The sequence below is a fragment of the Triticum aestivum genome, chromosome 5D (genome assembly GCF_018294505.1).
Source record: "Triticum aestivum cultivar Chinese Spring chromosome 5D, IWGSC CS RefSeq v2.1, whole genome shotgun sequence".
Classification (NCBI taxonomy): Eukaryota; Viridiplantae; Streptophyta; class Magnoliopsida; order Poales; family Poaceae; genus Triticum; species Triticum aestivum.
This window is the reverse complement of record NC_057808.1, coordinates 243,949,461-243,970,408: the sequence shown is the minus strand read 5'-3', so window position 1 is coordinate 243,970,408 and position 20,948 is coordinate 243,949,461. Positions and strand designations below refer to the sequence as shown.

The window sequence follows — 20,948 nt, the reverse complement described above, 5'->3', positions numbered from 1 at the left end:
TCTTTAAGGCACATCAATTTCTTCGCCAATTCCGAATGAGAAGGCATGTGTTCAATCATATTCGCAAGGGAGTGGTCATGTATGACCCATACTTTGAGTGCAAAGTGGATGCCGTAGGCAAGCTTGGTTTCTCTTCATACCAGAAATGCACCGCGGCTATGCGCATACTTGCATATGGAATTCCTGGTGATCTTGTGGATGAGTATGTTCATATGAGTGAGTCCACGTGTCTCCTCTCATTGTACAGTTTTTGCACGGCCGTGGTGGAAGTTTTCGGCCCGGAGTACCTCAGAGAGCCAAATGCCGCTGATACAGAGAGGTTGTTGGCGATCAATGCCGAGAGGGACTTTCCGGGCATGCTTGGTAGTATAGATTGTATGCACTGGAAGTGGAAGAACAGTCCATTTGCTTGGCATGGGCAATACAAGGGGCATGTGAAAGATGCCACTGTTATACTTGAAGCTGTGGCTTCACAAGATCTCTGGATATGACATTCTTTCTTCGGCATGGTTGGTTCTCATAATGATATTAGTGTTCTTCAGCGGTCTCCGGTGTTTCAAGGCTTGCAGAAGGGCACTCCCCGGAGGTGAACTTTGAGGTCAACGGCCACCATTACAACAAGGGATATTACCTAGCTGATGGCATCTATCTTCAGTGGTCCACTCTCGTGAAGACCGTACCCAATCCGCAAGGAGAGAAGAGACAGAGGTTTACCCAAATGCAAGAGAGTGCTAGGAAGGATGTGGAGCGTGCTTTCGGGGTCCTCCAGTCTCGGTGGGGTTCGTAACCCTGCATTGACATGGATCACGAAGAAGCTTTGGGAGGTGATGATTGCTTGTGTGATCACGCACAACATGATTGTGGAGGATGAGCGCGATGATAGCATCTATGACCAAGGGTTTGATTTTCAAGGTGAAAATGTTGAGCCTGAGCATGCACCTCCTACAACCTTTGAACAGTTTGTCAAGTTTCATCGGGAGTTGCGTGATTGGCATACTCATGTTCAGCTACAAAATGACTTGGTTGAGCATGTGTGGACTCACATTGGCTACCAATAGATCTATCAGTTTAATTTCTTGTTATGCAAACAAATTTCGATTGGGTTGTAAGACAATTTGATATTGTTTTCTTTTCATGCAAACATATTTCGATTGGGTTGTAAAGACTATTTGAGAGCTATGTTTGATTTGAACCATTTCATATGCATCAATTTCATTTTATGTACTGTGCTGGGAGAACGGCGAGATGCGGCCGAAATGCAGCCGCGCGTTGGGCGCACGGCCGTCGCATCCACAATCCGATCAGACACGGCCTCATTATCATCCCAAACAAACAAAATCCAGACAAATCGGACGTCCATTTCAGATGGCGCGTTGGAGTTGGGCTATGTTCGTGTATTGGAGTGACCTTTTTGCCAGGCCGAAGTGAAGTGAAGTGACTTTGACCGGCAGATGTCTTAATAAGCTGCCACCGGTGAGCAGCGTTGAACCGTTTCCAGCCGGTTCCAGCAGCACGGATCTCGAGACCGATCCAACGGTGGACAGCGAAAGCGCAGAAGCCCAAGAGGCGAGCCTTGCCAGCGCGTGACCGGTGACACGACCGCCTGGCACTACACGTGTAGGCCCTGAGAGCTGAGACGGCTTCACCGAGGGGAGGGGAGCCCCAAGCAGTGGCACAGCACAGGCAAGTGCCCTTTTTACCCCACCACACCACCCCACCTGTGGCCTCCAAAGAAGTGAAACCACAACGCACCAGCGAGCGCTTCGGTGGAGAGAGGAAGGGCTTTCGCTTCGACGGCGTCCTCGAGGTCAGTCATCTCCCGGCAAATCATTGTTGGCTGGTTCTTGTGGTTTCCTTTTCTGGCGTTCTTGGGTAGTAGCTTTAGGTTTTAGATGATCGTATCTGTGGAGAAATAGCCACTCTTTTCTGGGTTCCTCAACGTTCCTCTTCTGGCCACTCTTTGTTTCTTCTTTCTGGCGATACCGGCATTTTTGGTTCATATGTGAGGAGGAAAGAACATGGAACGTAGCATGCTGAAAATAGATGTGTTTTCTGTCGGTTTAAAACAACCCCAATCTGCACTACATTCATATGGTATGGATACTTCGACACAAAGTAACACAATAGTGAGCAGCACATGTGTTTTCCTCTGTTTCTTTTGTTTCGATAGAAAGAAGATTTTCCTCTCTTTCTGCTTGCTGCACTTCACAAGATCCTCTTCTTTCAGTTCAAAAGTTCATATCATTACTTGAATCTACATATTTATTCTTTAAAAAAAACTGTCCTCCCTTTTCTTCAAAAGAGTACAGTGTAAAAAAGATCACACTTCTTTTAACAAGTGTAAAAAAGATCTCAAACAAATCCTACACGTCAGTCAATATGCCATTTTTACACTCCCACCATCGCATAAAGATTAATATTAATTCCACCTAGCCAACAAGCTAGTGATCAAAATATGAAACTTTTCTGTTTCCGCGCATTTCGCTTCACAAGATAATACAGTTTTGTCCTGTTTTGAAGCTGATACAATGTTCTGAACTTACATGTTTACATGGATGCTATTCTTCGTTGATCATATATATATATTTGATTGATCTTCCATATACATCAGCTAGCATCTATTAAGTCTACCCTGTTTTTGCGACTGCTAGGAGTTCACCATGGGGAGCTTGATTGACGAAGCAGAAACTGGGGAGCAGCCACTGGACCCGAAGCCATTGCACTCACTGGCGCCGATGTTCCCTACCCCTCCCGGGTATGATGTGGCAATATCTGACCCACCATTCTTCTACATCACACCAATACAGCAACACCCTGGGCCGGGTGCAGCTTCATTTGCTGGGCCGCCACCACAGCAACACCCTGGGCCAGCTCCAGCTTCATCTGCTGGGCCGTCACCAGGGCCAGGGTCCGCAGTTCCTCTCAAGGCCACACCAATCTCGGCAGCATTTCCCGCGCGGCGACCCAAAGAGGAACTGTCGGATGAAGACTACACTCCTGCTTCCGAGAAGAGGAAACCATCTTCATCTTCACCCAAGAGGACAGCCAAGAAGGTTCGGCAGGCTGGAGACTCCACTGCAGTCAACACCAAGCAGAGACCGATCAGGAGGAGCCTCAGCAAGGAGCTCGCCGGCTGGCCCTCCACATCGGACAACCCAAGGGAGGCGGTGGAAGCGACCATGGCCATGTTCGACTCGCTCCGGCGCCGGACGCTGCAGCTGGATGAGAAGGAGGGCTTGGGCAGGCGCGCCGACCTCAAGGCCAGTGTTCTCATGAACCAGAACAACCTGAAGATCAACAGCCTCAAGACGATAGGCCCCGTCCCGGGCGTCGAAATCGGAGACATCTTCTTCTACAGGATTGAGATGTGCATCGTGGGGTTGCATGCGCCATCCATGGCCGGCATCGACTACCTGTCGGCTAAGCTTGCCGGGAGGGACGAGAGCCTGGCCGTGAGCATCATCTCGTCCGGCGGATACGAGAACGTCGAGGATGAGACCGACACCCTGGTGTACACGGGCCAAGGAGGCAACAGCCGGCGCAAGGACAAGGAGAAGCACGACCAGAAGCTGGAGAAAGGAAACCTTGCTCTCAGCAACAGCGCCAGCAAGAAGAACCAGATCAGGGTGGTGCGCAGTGCGCGGGACCCTTTCTCCATCACAGCAGGCAAGGTTTACATCTACGATGGGGTGTATCGCATCGAGGACTCCTGGATGGACACGGCCAAGAGCGGGTTCAGCGTGTTCAAGTACAGGCTGAGGAGGGAGCCGGGGCAGCCTGACGGATTTTCAGTCTGGAAGATGACAGACAAGTGGAAGGCGAACCGTGCCACAAGAGAGAATGCCATGGTGCTGGATCTATCATCAGGGGCTGAGATCCTGCCTGTGTGCCTTGTCAACGAAGTCGACGGCGAAAGGGGGCCGAGCCACTTCAAGTATGTCACCGGAGTGAAGCACTCGAGACCTCTTAGTAGGAACAGGCCATTGCACCACTGTGAGTGCACTAGTGTGTGCATGCCAGGTGACCCCAATTGTTCGTGCGCGCGGCAGAATGGCGGCGATCTTCCCTACAACTTAGACGGGGTGCTCGCGAGGCATGTTCCGATGCTTTACGAGTGCTCTCGTGACTGCCATTGTACCAAGGACTGTCGAAACAGGGTTGCACAGAGAGGTGTTCAGCTCAACTTCGAGGTTTTCAGGACCAGAGACCGTGGATGGGGCCTCCGATCATGGGACCCGATCCGTGCCGGCGCATTCGTTTGCGAGTACGCCGGTCAAGTCATGGACGAAACCAACATGAGCATGGATGTCCAGGAGGACGAGTACACCTTTCGCACAACATGTCCAAATGACAAGGCTGTAAGATGGAACCTGGGTGCAGAGTTGCTTGAGGAAAAAGGTGCAGATGATGCCACAGCTGAGAGGTTTAAGAGACTTCCTGTCGTCATAAGTGCAAAGGATGCTGGCAACGTTGCTCGTTTCATCAACCATAGCTGCTCCCCGAATCTACTCTGGCAGGCTGTGCAATATGACCATACCGATAACAGTTATCCGCATATCATGTTCTTCGCCATGAAACATATCCCTCCCATGACTGAGCTGACATATGATTATGGCATAAGAGGGGCTCCTCCGGGCATCAAGGGGAAATCTCCCCTGGCTTGCAAGCTCAGGCCATGCTTATGTGGATCTGCAAACTGTCGAGGTTCTTTCTGACACAAATTATGCTGGGCGTAAACAAGGTAACTAAACAGATGTCATTATCTCTGTTCCTTCTAGGTTTCCCGGTCATGTTTAACAAGTAGTACGTGTTTTGTCACACGACATGTATTGTCATTACTCGTCACTTGATGTTGATGGATTTATTAGTCGTGTCTTTGCTAGAGAAGAACGTATCCTACACACTACTCCATTTTTTTAGAAAAGGAGGATGACCCCCGGCCTCTGCATCTGGGCGATGCATACGGCCACTTTATTAATTATTCTCATAAAACCTTACAAAGTCATACAACAGTAAGACTAAACCTGCCGTTTAAGCAACAAACTGTCGCTACACCTATCCAGTTGATGAAGGGGCGCAGATAGCCTGGGCCTAATACCAAACACACATCGCAACCAAGCCTAACATCTAAGACCTGAAACCCCAACCTAGCCACTTGCCGGGTCTAGGGCACACACTGGTCCGGCGTGCTCTCAGAGGCCGCCGCCGCCAACTGCCACCGCTCCATCTTCAGAACTGTACTGATGCATCAACCTTGCTCGGTCAAGCTATCGTCGACGCCACCACGGCGCCCAACGGCACTTCCTCCCTGCGCGCAAATAGCTGAGCACGTCGCGGTCGCCACTGATACACCTCAGCGCCATGCTGCGAAGTACCACCAACCGACACAGCTTGAAGTCCTTGGAAGATCTGTCGTGCGTAGCACCTGCCTACCAGGCATGACAAAGCGTAGCACCTGTCGGTCAGGCATGACTTGACATCTCCACCGAAGCTCCATGCAAGATGAAGCCGCTCCACCTCCTGCCTCTGACTTCTAGCGCTGCTCCACAAACGATGCTCCCAAGAGAGAAACGACACCGCAGTGCCGCCATCGTCCGATCTGGAACACCAGATCCTAGGGTTTCCCCCGGAGCAGCACGAGTGGGTCGACAGTAGTTACACGACGATGACTTCATCAAGGTAACGGCGTAGAACGCCGCCATCGCCTGCCGTCGGCTCGGTTTTCACCGGCAACCATGTCTCCCCAACTCGCAGCCGGGACTAGATGATGGATCTCGAGATCCGATCACCAAGCTTCTGGCCGGCCACCACCGACGAAGAAGATGACCACCACCACTGGCTACACCGGCCAGAACAGATCTGCCATGGGTGCCGCCAAGCAGTCCACCAGGCCCTCGACGCCGCCGCCGATCTAAAGCCAGATGACATGCCGCCGAAGACCGCATCGCGCCGCCGCCCGATCCAGGCCAGCCGCCGCAGCAGCCGCCCGTGGCCCGAGGCAGGGCCGACCGCCGCCGCCGTCGAAGCCAACGCCGTCGCTTCTAGATCGGCCGCACCTCCACGCACGTTGGGGGCCCGCCACCCCTGAGACGCGGGAGGGAGGAAGAGCCCCCGCCACCGCCGTCGGCCTCCGGGCGCAAGCCGGCGGCGTCCTCCGGCGGCGGCGGGAGGAGGAAGGAAGATGGGCTAGGCCCCGGCGGCGGCTAGGGTTGGGGGCCACCCGAGTCGCCCGAGCGGGGGGCGACGCGGGCGTCAAAGATGGATCTCCTCCATAGTAGACAACGTAACTATCTGTCTCCAATCTGTGCCTTGGCCGCCAAATTGATGCTGATATTGTTCTCCTTTTCAGGTTATTAAGCTGCTGTATGTGTATGGTAGGAGTACATCGCGGCTGGGCGGTCCAGCGGAGTAGCCAGCGTCTCTGTATTTTGGACAAGGGAGCATTCAGAGTAGGCAGCCGTCCTCTGTAGTATTTTGTATGCCGGTGGTGGCCAAGAGTGTCTGGTGGCTTTTGTGATGCAAAATCGTGTGTAGTACATGTTGCATATGCAGGCGTGTCATGTGCAAATCATGCAGCAGCTGTCATCTATAAGACATGAACCATCTAGTATCATGTGTTCTTACTTACTGTTATATTACTGCTGCTGCTTTTACTCTCTGAGCTGCTTCTGTGAATGCAAGAAAGTGAAGGACCTTGTTTGGTTTGGTATTCTTGATGTCCTCTGTAGAAGAAGCATGCCAAGTTTGATCAGATTTTTGTAAAATCTATGCTCTTGCGGAGCAAAAAACTTCAAAAAATGTTTACATGTCTGAGCCCAGGTTCGAACTGGGGACCTTTAGTGTGTGAGACTAACGTGATAACCAACTACACCACCCAGACCTTTGTGACAGGAATCTTAAAATCTGTTTATTTTATAGATTCTTACTCTGATGGAGTAAAGGTATCTGCACCGACAAATCAAAAGGTAGTGTCATCAATAATCAATCTAGAGCCTAAGCAACCCCTTGATAAAATACGGGATTAATAATGGCTCAGAGGATGCGTCGATGCAAACGAGCCCGTCCGATGAGCAATGCTATGCGGACGACAACTTTTGGACGATTTGCAGACGACGATCGAATCCAGCGGTAGGAATCTGGTCCACAAAGGAGCAGCGGCCGCTTGATTGTTTTGTCGTGCACAGATCGGCCAGGGCACATCGTGTGTAGAGCAATTTCGCCGTCCGATTCCTTCCAGCCTCAACACGTGCACGCGAAAAGGGTTTGTTGACGCACGCGATGCAAGTAAAGAAATGCACTTGCACCAGAAGCGATCCGATTGCGCTTTTGTCCCCCTTCTATTCTTTTTCCTCCGGACCGTCGGTATCTACGAACACGACGCTTCAAATAAATCCAAGCACACTCTTCTCTCGGACACGTCTTTAAATTGCTAGGAAAACTCCGCGCAAAGGAGGCTAAAACACACAGAGAAAACCAAATCAAGTATACAAAACAAGCATAAACATAGCACGCGCTAGGTGCATGGTGAGAGCATCGCTAGCCGATCTCATAAAACCCTTTAGGCCGTGTATGCATTGTCGTTTTCATTTCAAATACACTTGTAAATAATACAAGCCTTCGCCCGTCGTTTTCGTTTCCGCCTGAAAACTGCACTCGGCCGGTAAATTACACCCGTATAGAAAATAAACCCGCATTTCAATACATCCATTCCAAGCGCAGCCTTAGAGGAGCTAAATAAGGAGCTAAATGTACCTAACCGAACTCTTGGACGTTCAGAGAAGCAAAATTTTAAGGACACCCCAAAAGGCAGCACAAACTCCTGTTTTTTTACTCAACCTGCGCCACTTCTCATGATAATTTCGGCCACTCTCACTTTTATTTGAGGCGCCACCTCTTCCTGCCACCGCCGTTGCCGCCACCACATCCATCGATTCCGGCCGGAATAGAACTGGAAGGTGACTTCGCTACCCCGTCGTCCGCTGCCGCCAACCGCATCAAGAAAGAGGTTGGGGACGAAGAACATGTTGCGGACTGCCGCCCCGTCGATGAAGCGGGCATCAAGGCCCCAAACGGTCGTGACGATGCTCGGTCACCCTCGCGCTGGTCCGGTCGGCGGCAAGCGGGCGAGGAAGCCAACGAAGGCGATGAAGACGCTTACCAGCCGAGGACCATGGCCGCCAAGAGCTCGATGATTTTCCGAAGGGGTAAAAAATTTGCCTTTTATTTTTTGGCCGGCACATTGATGAATGTTTGCGGCTGTGGGGTTTATGAGCTTGCTGTTGTTGATTGTAGTGTGGAGGAGGAGGCTTCATGTCTCAACTGCATCTGTCACACATCCAAGGCCTCGGCGATCTAGATTATGATAGTGCTAGGTATGCTAAAAAAAGAAGATACCAAGGAGAACGATGATCCCGATGTGGAGGAGGTTGAATATCATGTGTATAGTCAAGCAAGCAACAAGAAATCGAGGACACACAACTTTCCCAAGACGAAGAAATTGCTTTGTGACATGCTTGGATGAATGTGTTGCTTGATGCATCGGTTGGGACGGATGAAACCACTGAGAGATTTTGGAGTAATATTCAAGACTATTAATGCACACTGTGACCATCCCATCCAACAACACTCAAGGCTCTCTTGGGTAGCATTGGTGCAACCAATGGTCCGGTTGTATTAATCAAGTCAACCATGCACCACCGAGTGGCTGCAAATCATGGAGTATGACCTATAGTCCAAGCTCTATACAAGCAACACAATGATGACCCATGAGTATAGGGGGTGCAACAGTCTTCGAGGGTAGTATTTCACCCAAATTTATTGATTCGACATAAAGGGAGCCAAAGAATATTTATAAGACTTAGCAGTTGAGTTTTCAATTCAACCACACCTGAGAAGTCACTTCCTTGCAGCAATTTATTAGTAGCACGGTAATATGATAGCAGAGATAGCCATAGTAGCAAAGCAACATCAACAATAACACTAGTAGTAACTTGAGCAAAGACAATAATATTAAAATGTCACAACATTATGTAACTGTCACAACATAGAGCAATGTATAATAGCTCCAATTCATCGATCATATGTAGGTATATATTCTGTATATAGTCATATGTGCTTGCGATAAGAACTTATATGACATCTTTTGTCCTAACCTCCTGTGGCAGCGGTGTCCTAATGAAAACTAAGGGTAATTAATGCGCTCATTTTAATAGAGAATCAGAACAAATCTTTAGCATATAGTGAATACATGAACTCATCAAATTACAGTCGTTCCCGGGGAGAATCCCAATTATCGTCACATTGGGGTCTATGATACGTCCATTTTGCATTATGGACTGTTATTTCATATTATGATACAATTTTATGCCTTTTCTCTCTTATTTGCAAGTTTCATATGAAGAGTGAGACTGCCGGCGGCTGAAATTCTGGACCGGAAAGGGCTACATCAGAGGCATTTTTCTGAACATCTCCAAATGAGCTGAAAATTGATGGAGAATTACTTTGAAATGTATTAAAATTATTGGCGAAAGAATTATCAGAAGGGGACCCACCAGGAGGCGACAAGCCTAGGGGCGTGATATGTCTCCAACGTATCTATAATTTTCTATTGTTCCATGCTATTATATTATCTATTTTGGATGCTTTATATGCATTAATATGCTATTTTATATTATTTTTGGGACTAACCTATTAACCTAGAGCCCAGTGCCAGTTTCTGTTTTTTCCTTGTTTTTGAGCATCGTGGAAAAGGAATACTAAACAGATTTCAAACGGAATAAAACTTCACGATGATTTTTCTTGGACCAGAAGACACCGAGGGGACTTGGAGTGCAAGTCAGAAGAGCCACGAGGCTGCGCCCTAGGGTGGGGCGTCCCCCTACCTTGTGGGCCCCTCAGTGACCCCCTGACCTAGCTCTTCCTCCTATATATTCACATATATTTCAGAACCACCCGAAGCATCCACGGAAATACTTTTCCACCGCCGCAACCTTCTTGGGGCCTTTTCCGACATCCTGCCGGAGGGGGATTCGATCACGAAGGGCATCTACATCAATCCTATTGGCATTCCGATGAAGCGTGAGTAGTTTACCGCGGACCAACGGGTCCATAGCTAGTAGCTAGATGGCTTCTTCTCTTTCTTTGATTCTCAATACCATGTTCTCCTCGATGTTCTTGGAGATCTATCCGATGTAATCTTCTTTTGCGGTGTGTTTGTCGAGATCTGATGAATTGTGGATTTACAATCAGCTTATCTATGAATATTAGTTGAACCTTCTCTGAATTCTTATATGCATGATTTGATATCTTTGTATTTCTCTTCGAATTATCGGTTTGGTTTGGCCAACTGGATTATTTTCTTGCAATGGAAGAGGGTCTTAGCTTTGGGTTCAATCTTGCATGATTTCACCCAGTGACAAAGTAGGGGTAGCAAGACACGTATTGGATTGTTGCCGTCGAGAATAAAAAGATGGGGTTTTCATCATATTGCTTGAGTTTATTCCTCTACATCATGTCATCTTACTTAAGGCATTACTCCGTTCTTTATGAACTTAATACTCTAGATGCATGCTGGATAGCAGTCGATGTGTGGAGTAATAGTAGTAGATGCAGGAAGGAGTCGGTCTACTTGACACGGACGTGATGCCTATATTACATAATCATTGCCTTGGATATCGTCATAACTTTGCGCTTTTCTATCAATTGATCGACAGTAATTTGTTCACCCACCATATTATTTGCCTTCATGAGAGAAGCCTCTAGTGAAACCTATGGCCCCCGGGTCTATTTTCCATCATATTAGTTTCCGATCTACTATTTTGCAATCTTTTATTTTCAGATCTATAAACCAAAAAACCCAAGAATTTCTGGCATCATTGCCGGGGAGATCTACGTCAAGCCTACCAAGTACCCATCATAAACTCTCATCTCTTGCATTACATTATTCGTCATTCGTCTCTCTTTTTCTTCACCCCCACTTCAAAAACGTTTTCAGAAAAATACAAAAAGATTTGCCTTTTTATTCGCCCCTTCTTTCGTTTGCCTTTATGTCTTACTTGGATTGTTTGCTCGTTTGCATGGTATAATTGTGTGTTTATTAAAAATCAGAAACAAAGTTTATGGACCCACTTAAAGTTTTCTACTTGGATCATCTTCGATCCATATGTGCTCGTGCTGAAACGCCAATTAGTTTAGTTGAGGGAAAATCTTTAGATGAGCATGCTCATTTTGTGCGTCACTGTTTGTCTGAAAAAGGGAGACTCTTATGGAATCAAATAAATTGTTTGCTATGTTATGCTTGGAATCTTTGTGAACTTTTTGATTTTACTTGTTGCTCTAAGAACCCTAAAAAACACCTTCCCTACCTATGTGAGTTTAATGATAATGAAATATTATCTTCTTATGAAAAGGGTGTTTATAGTTACTATGATATCGAAACTTATGAAGTTGCTTCTTGGATTGAAAAGTATGATATTACTCTCTACAAGTCTGAAAATTTTGACATACTTAAATATTGCTATGAAAACTATGCTCATAATGCCTATGTTCAGGAATTTATTAAGAGAATGACCGTTGCTTTGGAAGAAAATAATGATATGCACGAATCTAGAGATAATTATGATTCCGTTGATTTGATTGAAATATCCCTTGATGAACATGATGTTGGAAATATGCCCTAGAGGCAATAATAAATGGTTATTATTACATTTCTTTGTTCATGGTAATTGTCTATTATTCATGCTATAATTGTATTGTCCGGAAATCGTAATACATGTGTGAATACATAGACCACCACCTGTCCCTAGTAAGCCTCTAGTTGACTAGCTCGTTGATCAACAGATAGTCATGGTTTCCTGACTATGGACATTGGATGTCATTGATAACGGGATCACATCATTAGGAGAATGATGTGATGGACAAGACCCAACTTAAGCATAGCATAAAAGATCGTGTAGTTTCGTTTGCTAGAGCTTTTCCAATGTCAAGTATCTTTTCCTTAGACCATGAGATCGTGCAACTCCCGGATACCATAGGAGTGCTTTGGGTGTGCCAAACGTCACAACGTAACTGGGTGACTATAAAGGTGCATTACGGGTATCTCCGAAAGTGTCTGTTGGGTTGGCACGGATCGAGACTGGGATTTGTCACTCCGTGTGACGGAGAGGTATCTCTGGGCCCACTCGGTAATGCATCATCATAATGAGCTCAATGTGACTAAGGCGTTAGTCACGGGATCATGCATTGCGGTACGAGTAAAGAGACTTGCCGGTAACGAGATTGAACAAGGTATTGGGATACCGACGATCGAATCTCGGGCAAGTAACATACCGATTGACAAAGGGAATTGCATACGGATTGATTGAATCCTCGACACCGTGGTTCATCCGATGATATCATCGTGGAACATGTGGGAGCCAACATGGGTATCCAGATCCCGCTGTTGGTTATTGATCGGAGAGGCGTCTCGGTCATGTCTGCATGTCTCCCGAACCCGTAGGGTCTACACACTTAAGGTCCGGTGACGCTAGGGTTGTAGAGATATATGTATGCGGAAACCCGAAAGTTGTTCGGAGTCCCGGATGAGATCCCGGACATCACGAGAGGTTCCGGAATGGTCCGGAGGTAAAGATTTATATATGGGAAGTCTTATTTTGGTCGCCGGAAAAGTTTCGCGCTTTATCGGTATTGTACCGGGAGTGCCGAAAGGGGTCCGGGGGTCCACCAAGGGGGTCCACCAGCCCCGGGGGGCCACATGGGCTGTAAGGGGTGCGCCTTGGCCTATATGGGCCAAGGGCACCAGCCCCAAGAGGCCCATGCGCAAGAGATAAGAGGAAAAGGGAGAGTCCTAAAGGGGGAAGGCACCTCCGAGGTGCCTTGGGGGGGAAGGACTCCCCCCTGGCCGCACCCTTCCTTGGAGGAAGGGGCAAGGCTGCGCCCCCCCCTCTCCCTTGGCCCTATATATAGTGGGGGGAAGGGAGGGCAGCAACATCTAAGCCTTGGGCGCCTCCCTCCTCCCCTGCAACACCTCTCTCTCTCTCGCAGAAGCTTGCGAAGCCCTGCCGGAGAGCCGCTACATCCACCACCACGCCGTCGTGCTGTTGGATCTCCATCAACCTCTCCTTCCCCCTTGCTGGATCAAGAAGGAGGAGACGTCGCTGCACCGTACGTGTGTTGAACGCGGAGGTGCCGTACGTTCGGCACTCGGTCATCGGTGATTTGGATCACGGCAAGTACGACTCCGTCATCCACGTTCATTGGAACGCTTCCGCTCGCGATCTACAAGGGTATGTAGATCCACTCCTTTCCCCTTGTTGCTAGTAGACTCCATAGATGCATCTTGGTGAGCGTAGGAAAATTTTAAATTATGCTACGATTCCCAACAGTGGCATCATGAGCCAGGTCTATGAGTAGTTACTATGCACGAGTAGAACACAAAGCAGTTGTGGGCGTTGAGTTTGCCAATTCTTCTTGCCGCTACTAGTCTTTTCTTGTTTCGGCGGCATTGTAGGATGAAGCGGCCCGGACCGACCTTACACGTACTCTTACGTGAGACAGGTTCCACCGACTGACATGCACTAGATGCATAAGGTGGCTAGCGGGTGTCTGTCTCTCCTACTTTAGTCGGAACGGATTCGATGAAAAGGGTCCTTATGAAGGGTAAATAGAAATTGGCAAATCACGTTGTGGTCATACGTAGGTAAGAAACGTTCTTGCTAGAAACCTACAAACCACGTAAAAACTTGCAACAACAATTAGAGGACGTCTAACTTGTTTTTGCAGCAAGTGCTATGTGATGTGATATGGCCAGAAGATGTGATGAATGATATATGTGATGTATGAGATTGATCATATTCTTGTAATAGGAATCACGACTTGCATGTCGATGATTATGACAACCGGCAGGAGCCATAGGAGTTGTCTTTATTATTTTGTATGACCTGCGTGTCATTGAATAACGCCATGTAAATTACTTTACTTTATTGCTAAACGCGTTAGCCATAGAAGTTGAAGTAATCGTTGGCGTGACGACTTCATGAAGACACAATGATGGAGATCATGATGATGGAGATCATGGTGTCATGCCGGTGACAAAGATGATCATGGTGCCCCGAAGATGGAGATCAGAGGAGCATAATGATATTGGCCATATCATGTCACTATTTGATTGCATGTGATGTTTATCATGTTTTTGCATCTTATTTGCTTAGAACGACGGTAGAAAGTAGGATGATCCCTTATAATAATTTCAAGAAAGTGTTCACCCTAATTGTGCACCGTTGCAAAGGTTCGTCGTTTCGAAGCACCACGTGATGATCGGGTGTGATAGATTCTTACGTTCGAATACAACGGGTGTTGACGAGCCTAGCATGTACAGACATGGCCTCGGAACACACGCAATACACTTAGGTTGACTTGACGAGCCTAGCATGTACAGACATGGCCTCGGAACACGGAGGACCGAAAGGTCGAGCATGAGTCGTATAGAAGATACGATCAACATGGAGATGTTCACCGATCTTGACTAGTCCGTCTCACGTGATGATCGGACACGGCCTAGTTGAACTCGGATCATGTTTCACTTAGATGACTAGAGGGATGTCTATCTGAGTGGGAGTTCATAATCAGATGAACTTCATTATCATGAACATAGTCAAAAGGTATTTGCAAATTATGTCATGGCTTGCGCTTTAGTTCTACTGGTTAAGATATGTTCCTAGAGAAAATTTAGTTGAAAGTTGGTAGTAGCAATTATGCGGACTGGGTCCGTAAACTGAGGATTGTCCTCATTGCTGCACAGAAGGCTTATGTCCTTAATGCACCGCTCGGTGTGCTGAACCTCAGCGTCGTCTGTAGATGTTACGAAACATCTGACATACACGTTTTGATGACTACGTGATAGTTCAGTGCGGTTTAGAATTGTGGCACCAAAGATGTTTTGAAACGTCGCAGAACATGTGAGATGTTCCGAAGACTGAAATTGGGATTTCAGACTAGTGCCCACGTCAAGAGGTATGAGACCTCTGACAAGTTACTTAAGCCTGCAAACTAAGGGAGAAAAGCTCAATCGTTGAGTGTGTGCTCAGATAGTCTGAGTGCCACAATCGCTTGAATCGAGTGGGAGTTAATCTCCCAGATAAGATAGTGATAGTTCTCCATAGTCACTGCCACCAAGCTAGTAGAGCTTCGTGATGAACTATAACATATCAAGGATAATCATGATGATCCTTGAGCTATTCGCGATGTTTGACACCGCGAGAGTAGAAATCAAGAAGGAGCATCAATTGTTGATGGTTAGTAAAACCACTAGTTTAAAAAGGGCAAGGGCAAAAGGGATACTTCATGAAACAGCAAGTCGTTTGCTGCTCTAGTGAAGAATCCCAAGGTTGAACCCAAACCCGAGACTAAGTGCTTCTGTAATGAGAGGAACGGTCACTGAAGCAGTACTACCCTAGATACTTGGTAGATGAGAAGGCAGGCAAGGTCGACAGAAGTATATTGGATATACGTTATATGAATGTGTACTTTACTAGTACTCCTAGCAGCAGCAGGGTATTAGATACTGGTTCGGTTGCTAAGTGTTAGTAACTCGAAATAAAAGCTGCGGAATAAATGGAGACTAGCTAAAGGTGAGATGACGATATGTGTTGGAAGTGTTTCCAAGGTTGATGTGATCAAGCATCGCATGCTCCCTCTACCATCGAGATTTGGTGGTTGCGCTGAACATGATTGGATTATGTTTACCGCAAAACGGTTATTCATTTAAGGAGAATAATGGTTACTCTGTTTATTTGAATAATACCTTCAATGGTCTTGCACCTAAAATGAATCTCGATCGTAGTGATACACATGTTCATGCCAAAAGATATAAGATAGTAATGATAGTACCACATACTTGTGGCACTGACACTTGAGTCATATTGGTGTAGAACGCATGAAGAAGCTCCATGTAGGTGGATCTTTGGACTCACTCATTTTTGAAAAGATTGAGACATGCGAACCATGTCTATTGGTATATATGCATGAAGAAACTCCATACAGATGGATCGTTTGGACTCACTTGATTATGAATCACTTGAGACATACAAATCATACCACATGGGCAAGATGACTGAAAGGCCTCGTTTTCAGTAAGATGGAACAAGAGAGCAATTTATTGGAAGTAATACATTTTGATGTATGCAGTCCAATGAATGCTAAGGCATGCAGTGGATATCGTTATGTTCTTACTTCACAGATGATTTGAGTCGATACTGAGTGTATTTACTTGATGAAACACTAGTCTGAATTATTGAAAGGTTCAAGCAATTTCAGAGTGAAGTTGAAGATCGTCGTGACAAGAGGATAAAATGTCTGTGATATGATCATAGAGATGAGTATCTGAGATACGAGTTTGGCACACAATTGAGACATTGTGGAAAGTGTTTCACAATTAATACCGCCTGGAACACCATAGTGTGATGGTGTGTCCGAACATCATAACTGCACCCTATTGGATATGGTGCATACCATGATGTTTCTTATCAAATTACCACTATCGTTTATGGGTTAGGCATTAGAGACAACCGCATTCACTTTAAAAGGGGCACCACGCAATTCCGTTGAGACGACACCGTTTATAGAAACCTAAGTTGTCGTTTCTTAAAAGTTTGGGGCTGCGATGCTTATGTGAAAAAGTTTCAGGTGATAAGCTCGAACCCAAAGCGGATAAATGCATCTTCATAGAATACCCAAAAACAGTTGGGTATACCTCCTATTTCAGATCTGGAAGCAAAAGTAATTGCTTCTAGAAACGAGTCCTTTCTCGAGGAAAAGTTTCTCTCGAAAGAATTGAGTGGGAGGATGGTGGAGACTTGATAAGTTTATTGAACCGTCGCTTCAACTGGTGTGTAGCAGGGCACAGGAAGTTGTTCCTGTGGCACCTACACCAATTGAAGTGGAAGCTTATGATAGTGATCATGAAACTTCGGATCAAGTCACTACCAAACCTCGTAGGATGACGAGGATGCGCACTACTTCAGAGTAATGCGTGATCCTGTCTTGGAGGTCATGTTGCTAGACAACAATGAACCTACGAGCTATGGAGAAGCGATGGTGGGCCCATATTCCGACGAATGGCTCGAGGCCATGAAATCCGAGATAGAATCCATGTATCAGAACAAAGCATGGACTTTGGTGAGCTTGCCCGATGATCGGCAAGCCATTGAGATAAATGGATCTTTAAGAAGAAGACGGACATGGACGGTAATGTTACCGTCTATGAAGCTCGACTTGTGGCAAAGAGTATTTTCACAAGTTCAAGGAGTTGACTACGATGAGTTTTTCTCATCCGTAGCGATGCTTAGGTCCGTCAGAATCATGTTAGCATTAGCTACATTTATGAAATCTGGCAGATGGATGTCAAAACAAGTTTCCTTACCAGTTTTCGTAAGGAAAGGTTGTATGTGATACAATCAGAAAGGTTTTGTCGATCCTAAGGATGCTAAAAGGTATGCTAGCTCCAGCGATCCTTCCATGGATCAGAGCAAGCATCTCGGAGTCAGAATATACGCTTTGATGGGGTGATCAAAGTTTTTGGGTTTATACAAAGTTTGTTAGAAACTTGTATTTACAATAAAGTGAGTGGGAGCGCTACAACATTTCTGATAAGTATATGTGAATGACATATTGATGATCCGAAATGATGTAAAATTTCTGGAAAGCATAAAGGGTTGTTTGAAAGGAGTTTTTCAAAGGAAGACCTGGATAAAGCTACTTACATATTGGGCATCAAGATCCATAGAGATAGATCAAGACGCCTGATGATACTTTCAAAAGACAGCACACCTTGACATGATTTTGAAAGAGTTGAAAATAGATCAGCAAAGAAGGAGTTCTTGGCTGTGTTACAAGGTGTGAGTATTGAGTGAGACTCAAGACCTGACCACAGCAGAAGATAGAGAAAGGACGAAGGTCGTCCCCTATGCTTTAGACATAGGCTCTATAGTATGCTATGCTGTGTACCGCACATGTAGTGTGCCTTGCCATAAGTTGGTCAAGAGGGTACAATGGTGATCCGGGAAAGGATCTCATGACAGCGGTCGAACTTATCCTTAGCACCTAGTGGATTAAGGAATTTTCTCGATTATGGAGGTGGAAAGGAGTTCGTCGTAAAGGGTTACGTCGATGCGAACTTTGACACTAATCCGGATGACTCTGAGTAGTAAACCGGATTCGTATAGTAGAGCAATTATTTGAAATGGCTCCAAATAGCGCGTGGTAGCATCCACAAGATGACATAGATATTCGTAAAGCACACGGTTCTGAAAGGTTCAGACCCGTTGACTAATAACCTCTCTCACAAGCATAACATGACCAAACCAGAACACATTGAGTGATAATCACATAGTGATGTGAACTAGATCGTTGACTCTAGTAAACTCTTTAGATGTTGGTCACATGGTGATGTGACCAGTGAGTGTTAATCACATGGTGATGTGAACTAGATTATTGACTCTAGTGCAAGTGGGAGACTGTTGGAAATATGCCCTAGAGGCAATAATAAATGGTTATTATTACATTTCTTTGTTCATGGTAATTGTCTATTATTCATGCTATAATTGTATTGTCCGGAAATCGTAATACATGTGTGAATACATAGACCACCACCTGTCCCTAGTAAGCCTCTAGTTGACTAGCTCGTTGATCAACAGATAGTCATGGTTTCCTGACTATGGACATTGGATGTCATTGATAACGGGATCACATCATTAGGAGAATGATGTGATGGACAAGACCCAACTTAAGCATAGCATAAAAGATCGTGTAGTTTCGTTTGCTAGAGCTTTTCCAATGTCAAGTATCTTTTCCTTAGACCATGAGATCGTGCAACTCCCGGATACCATAGGAGTGCTTTGGGTGTGCCAAACGTCACAACGTAACTGGGTGACTATAAAGGTGCATTACGGGTATCTCCGAAAGTGTCTGTTGGGTTGGCACGGATCGAGACTGGGATTTGTCACTCCGTGTGACGGAGAGGTATCTCTGGGCCCACTCGGTAATGCATCATCATAATGAGCTCAATGTGACTAAGGCGTTAGTCACGGGATCATGCATTGCGGTACGAGTAAAGAGACTTGCCGGTAACGAGATTGAACAAGGTATTGGGATACCGACGATCGAATCTCGGGCAAGTAACATACCGATTGACAAAGGGAATTGCATACGGATTGATTGAATCCTCGACACCGTGGTTCATCCGATGATATCATCGTGGAACATGTGGGAGCCAACATGGGTATCCAGATCCCGCTGTTGGTTATTGATCGGAGAGGCGTCTCGGTCATGTCTGCATGTCTCCCGAACCCGTAGGGTCTACACACTTAAGGTCCGGTGACGCTAGGGTTGTAGAGATATATGTATGCGGAAACCCGAAAGTTGTTCGGAGTCCCGGATGAGATCCCGGACATCACGAGAGGTTCCGGAATGGTCCGGAGGTAAAGATTTATATATGGGAAGTCTTATTTTGGTCGCCGGAAAAGTTTCGCGCTTTATCGGTATTGTACCGGGAGTGCCGAAAGGGGTCCGGGGGTCCACCAAGGGGGTCCACCAGCCCCGGGGGGCCACATGGGCTGTAAGGGGTGCGCCTTGGCCTATATGGGCCAAGGGCACCAGCCCCAAGAGGCCCATGCGCAAGAGATAAGAGGAAAAGGGAGAGTCCTAAAGGGGGAAGGCACCTCCGAGGTGCCTTGGGGGGGAAGGACTCCCCCCCTGGCCGCACCCTTCCTTGGAGGAAGGGGCAAGGCTGCGCCCCCCCCTCTCCCTTGGCCCTATATATAGTGGGGGGAAGGGAGGGCAGCAACATCTAAGCCTTGGGCGCCTCCCTCCTCCCCTGCAACACCTCTCTCTCTCTCGCAGAAGCTTGCGAAGCCCTGCCGGAGAGCCGCTACATCCACCACCACGCCGTCGTGCTGTTGGATCTCCATCAACCTCTCCTTCCCCCTTGCTGGATCAAGAAGGAGGAGACGTCGCTGCACCGTACGTGTGTTGAACGCGGAGGTGCCGTACGTTCGGCACTCGGTCATCGGTGATTTGGATCACGGCAAGTACGACTCCGTCATCCACGTTCATTGGAACGCTTCCGCTCGCGATCTACAAGGGTATGTAGATCCACTCCTTTCCCCTTGTTGCTAGTAGACTCCATAGATGCATCTTGGTGAGCGTAGGAAAATTTTAAATTATGCTACGATTCCCAACACATGATGCTTGCTATTCTTGTGGCGATGATGCCAATATTTATGGAGATGAATTTGCTATAGTTCCTTATGTTAAACATGAGATCATTGCTATTGCACCCATACTTGATAGTTTCTGTAATCAAAAGCATGATTGCAATGATGTTATTATAAATTCTGTTAATGTCAATTGTGCTAATAATATGCAAAACCCTAAGCTTGGGGATGCTAGTTTTGCTATGTCCACTACTTATTACAATGATCATGATTGGAGTGATAATGCTTCTTATGATCTTGAAAATTTATTTAAGCCTCATGATAATAATGTTTGCAATAATATTGAAAGTAGGTTTGGAAGAGTGTCAACTTTAGGAAATAATAATCCCGCTACTTTGGAGTTTGATCAATCTTATGATTTTTTTTTATGAAAGTGGGCTTGGAGAAGTAATGACTTTATTCTATGTTAATCCCACTATTTTGGAAGAGTGTCAAATTTGCATGCATGTGGATCATGTTGAAAATATTTTATGTGATAGTTATATTGTTGAATTTGATTATGATCCTACATGTAATTATTATGAGAGAGGAAAATATGGTCTCAGAAATTTTCATGTTACTAAATTACCTCTCGTAATGTTGAGATTGTTATTGTTTCTTTCTTCTTCCATGCATATGCTAGTTTTTGCTTGCCTTGATAATTTGTTTGCTTATAAAATGCTTATGCATAGGAAGTATGTT

The 20,948-nt window shown here is 46.3% G+C and overlaps 1 protein-coding gene and 1 non-coding gene across 2 annotated transcripts; one reads left to right on the top strand and one right to left on the bottom strand.

Annotated features, from left to right (window-relative positions):
• The first annotated feature begins 1,686 nt into the window (after nucleotides 1-1,686).
• On the top strand, nucleotides 1,687-20,638 carry LOC123124606 (histone-lysine N-methyltransferase, H3 lysine-9 specific SUVH1-like). Its single transcript, XM_044545193.1, has 10 exons — nucleotides 1,687-1,807; nucleotides 2,652-4,704; nucleotides 6,379-6,449; nucleotides 6,553-6,599; nucleotides 6,811-6,819; nucleotides 7,885-8,204; nucleotides 9,946-10,077; nucleotides 11,107-11,228; nucleotides 11,409-11,655; nucleotides 20,235-20,638. Exons 2-10 carry the CDS (start codon nucleotides 2,661-2,663, stop codon nucleotides 20,636-20,638), a joined length of 3,396 nt encoding a protein of 1,131 aa, XP_044401128.1. The 5' UTR covers nucleotides 1,687-1,807; nucleotides 2,652-2,660.
• On the bottom strand, nucleotides 6,807-6,880 carry TRNAV-CAC (transfer RNA valine (anticodon CAC)). Its single transcript has one exon. It is a non-coding gene; the product is annotated as a tRNA-Val (tRNA).
• Nucleotides 20,639-20,948: the final 310 nt, after the last annotated feature.

Bases quoted from the DNA above. Each gene is read 5' to 3' on its own strand.
- LOC123124606 (XM_044545193.1), top strand. From the start codon at position 2,661: ATGGGGAGCTTGATTGACGAAGCAGAAACTGGGGAGCAGCCACTGGAC. The intron at 4,705-6,378 runs GTTCTTTCTGAC...TGTGTATGGTAG, and splicing joins TGGATCTGCAAACTGTCGAG to GAGTACATCGCGGCTGGGCG. The intron at 6,450-6,552 runs GTAGGCAGCCGT...TTGCATATGCAG, and splicing joins TGGACAAGGGAGCATTCAGA to GCGTGTCATGTGCAAATCAT.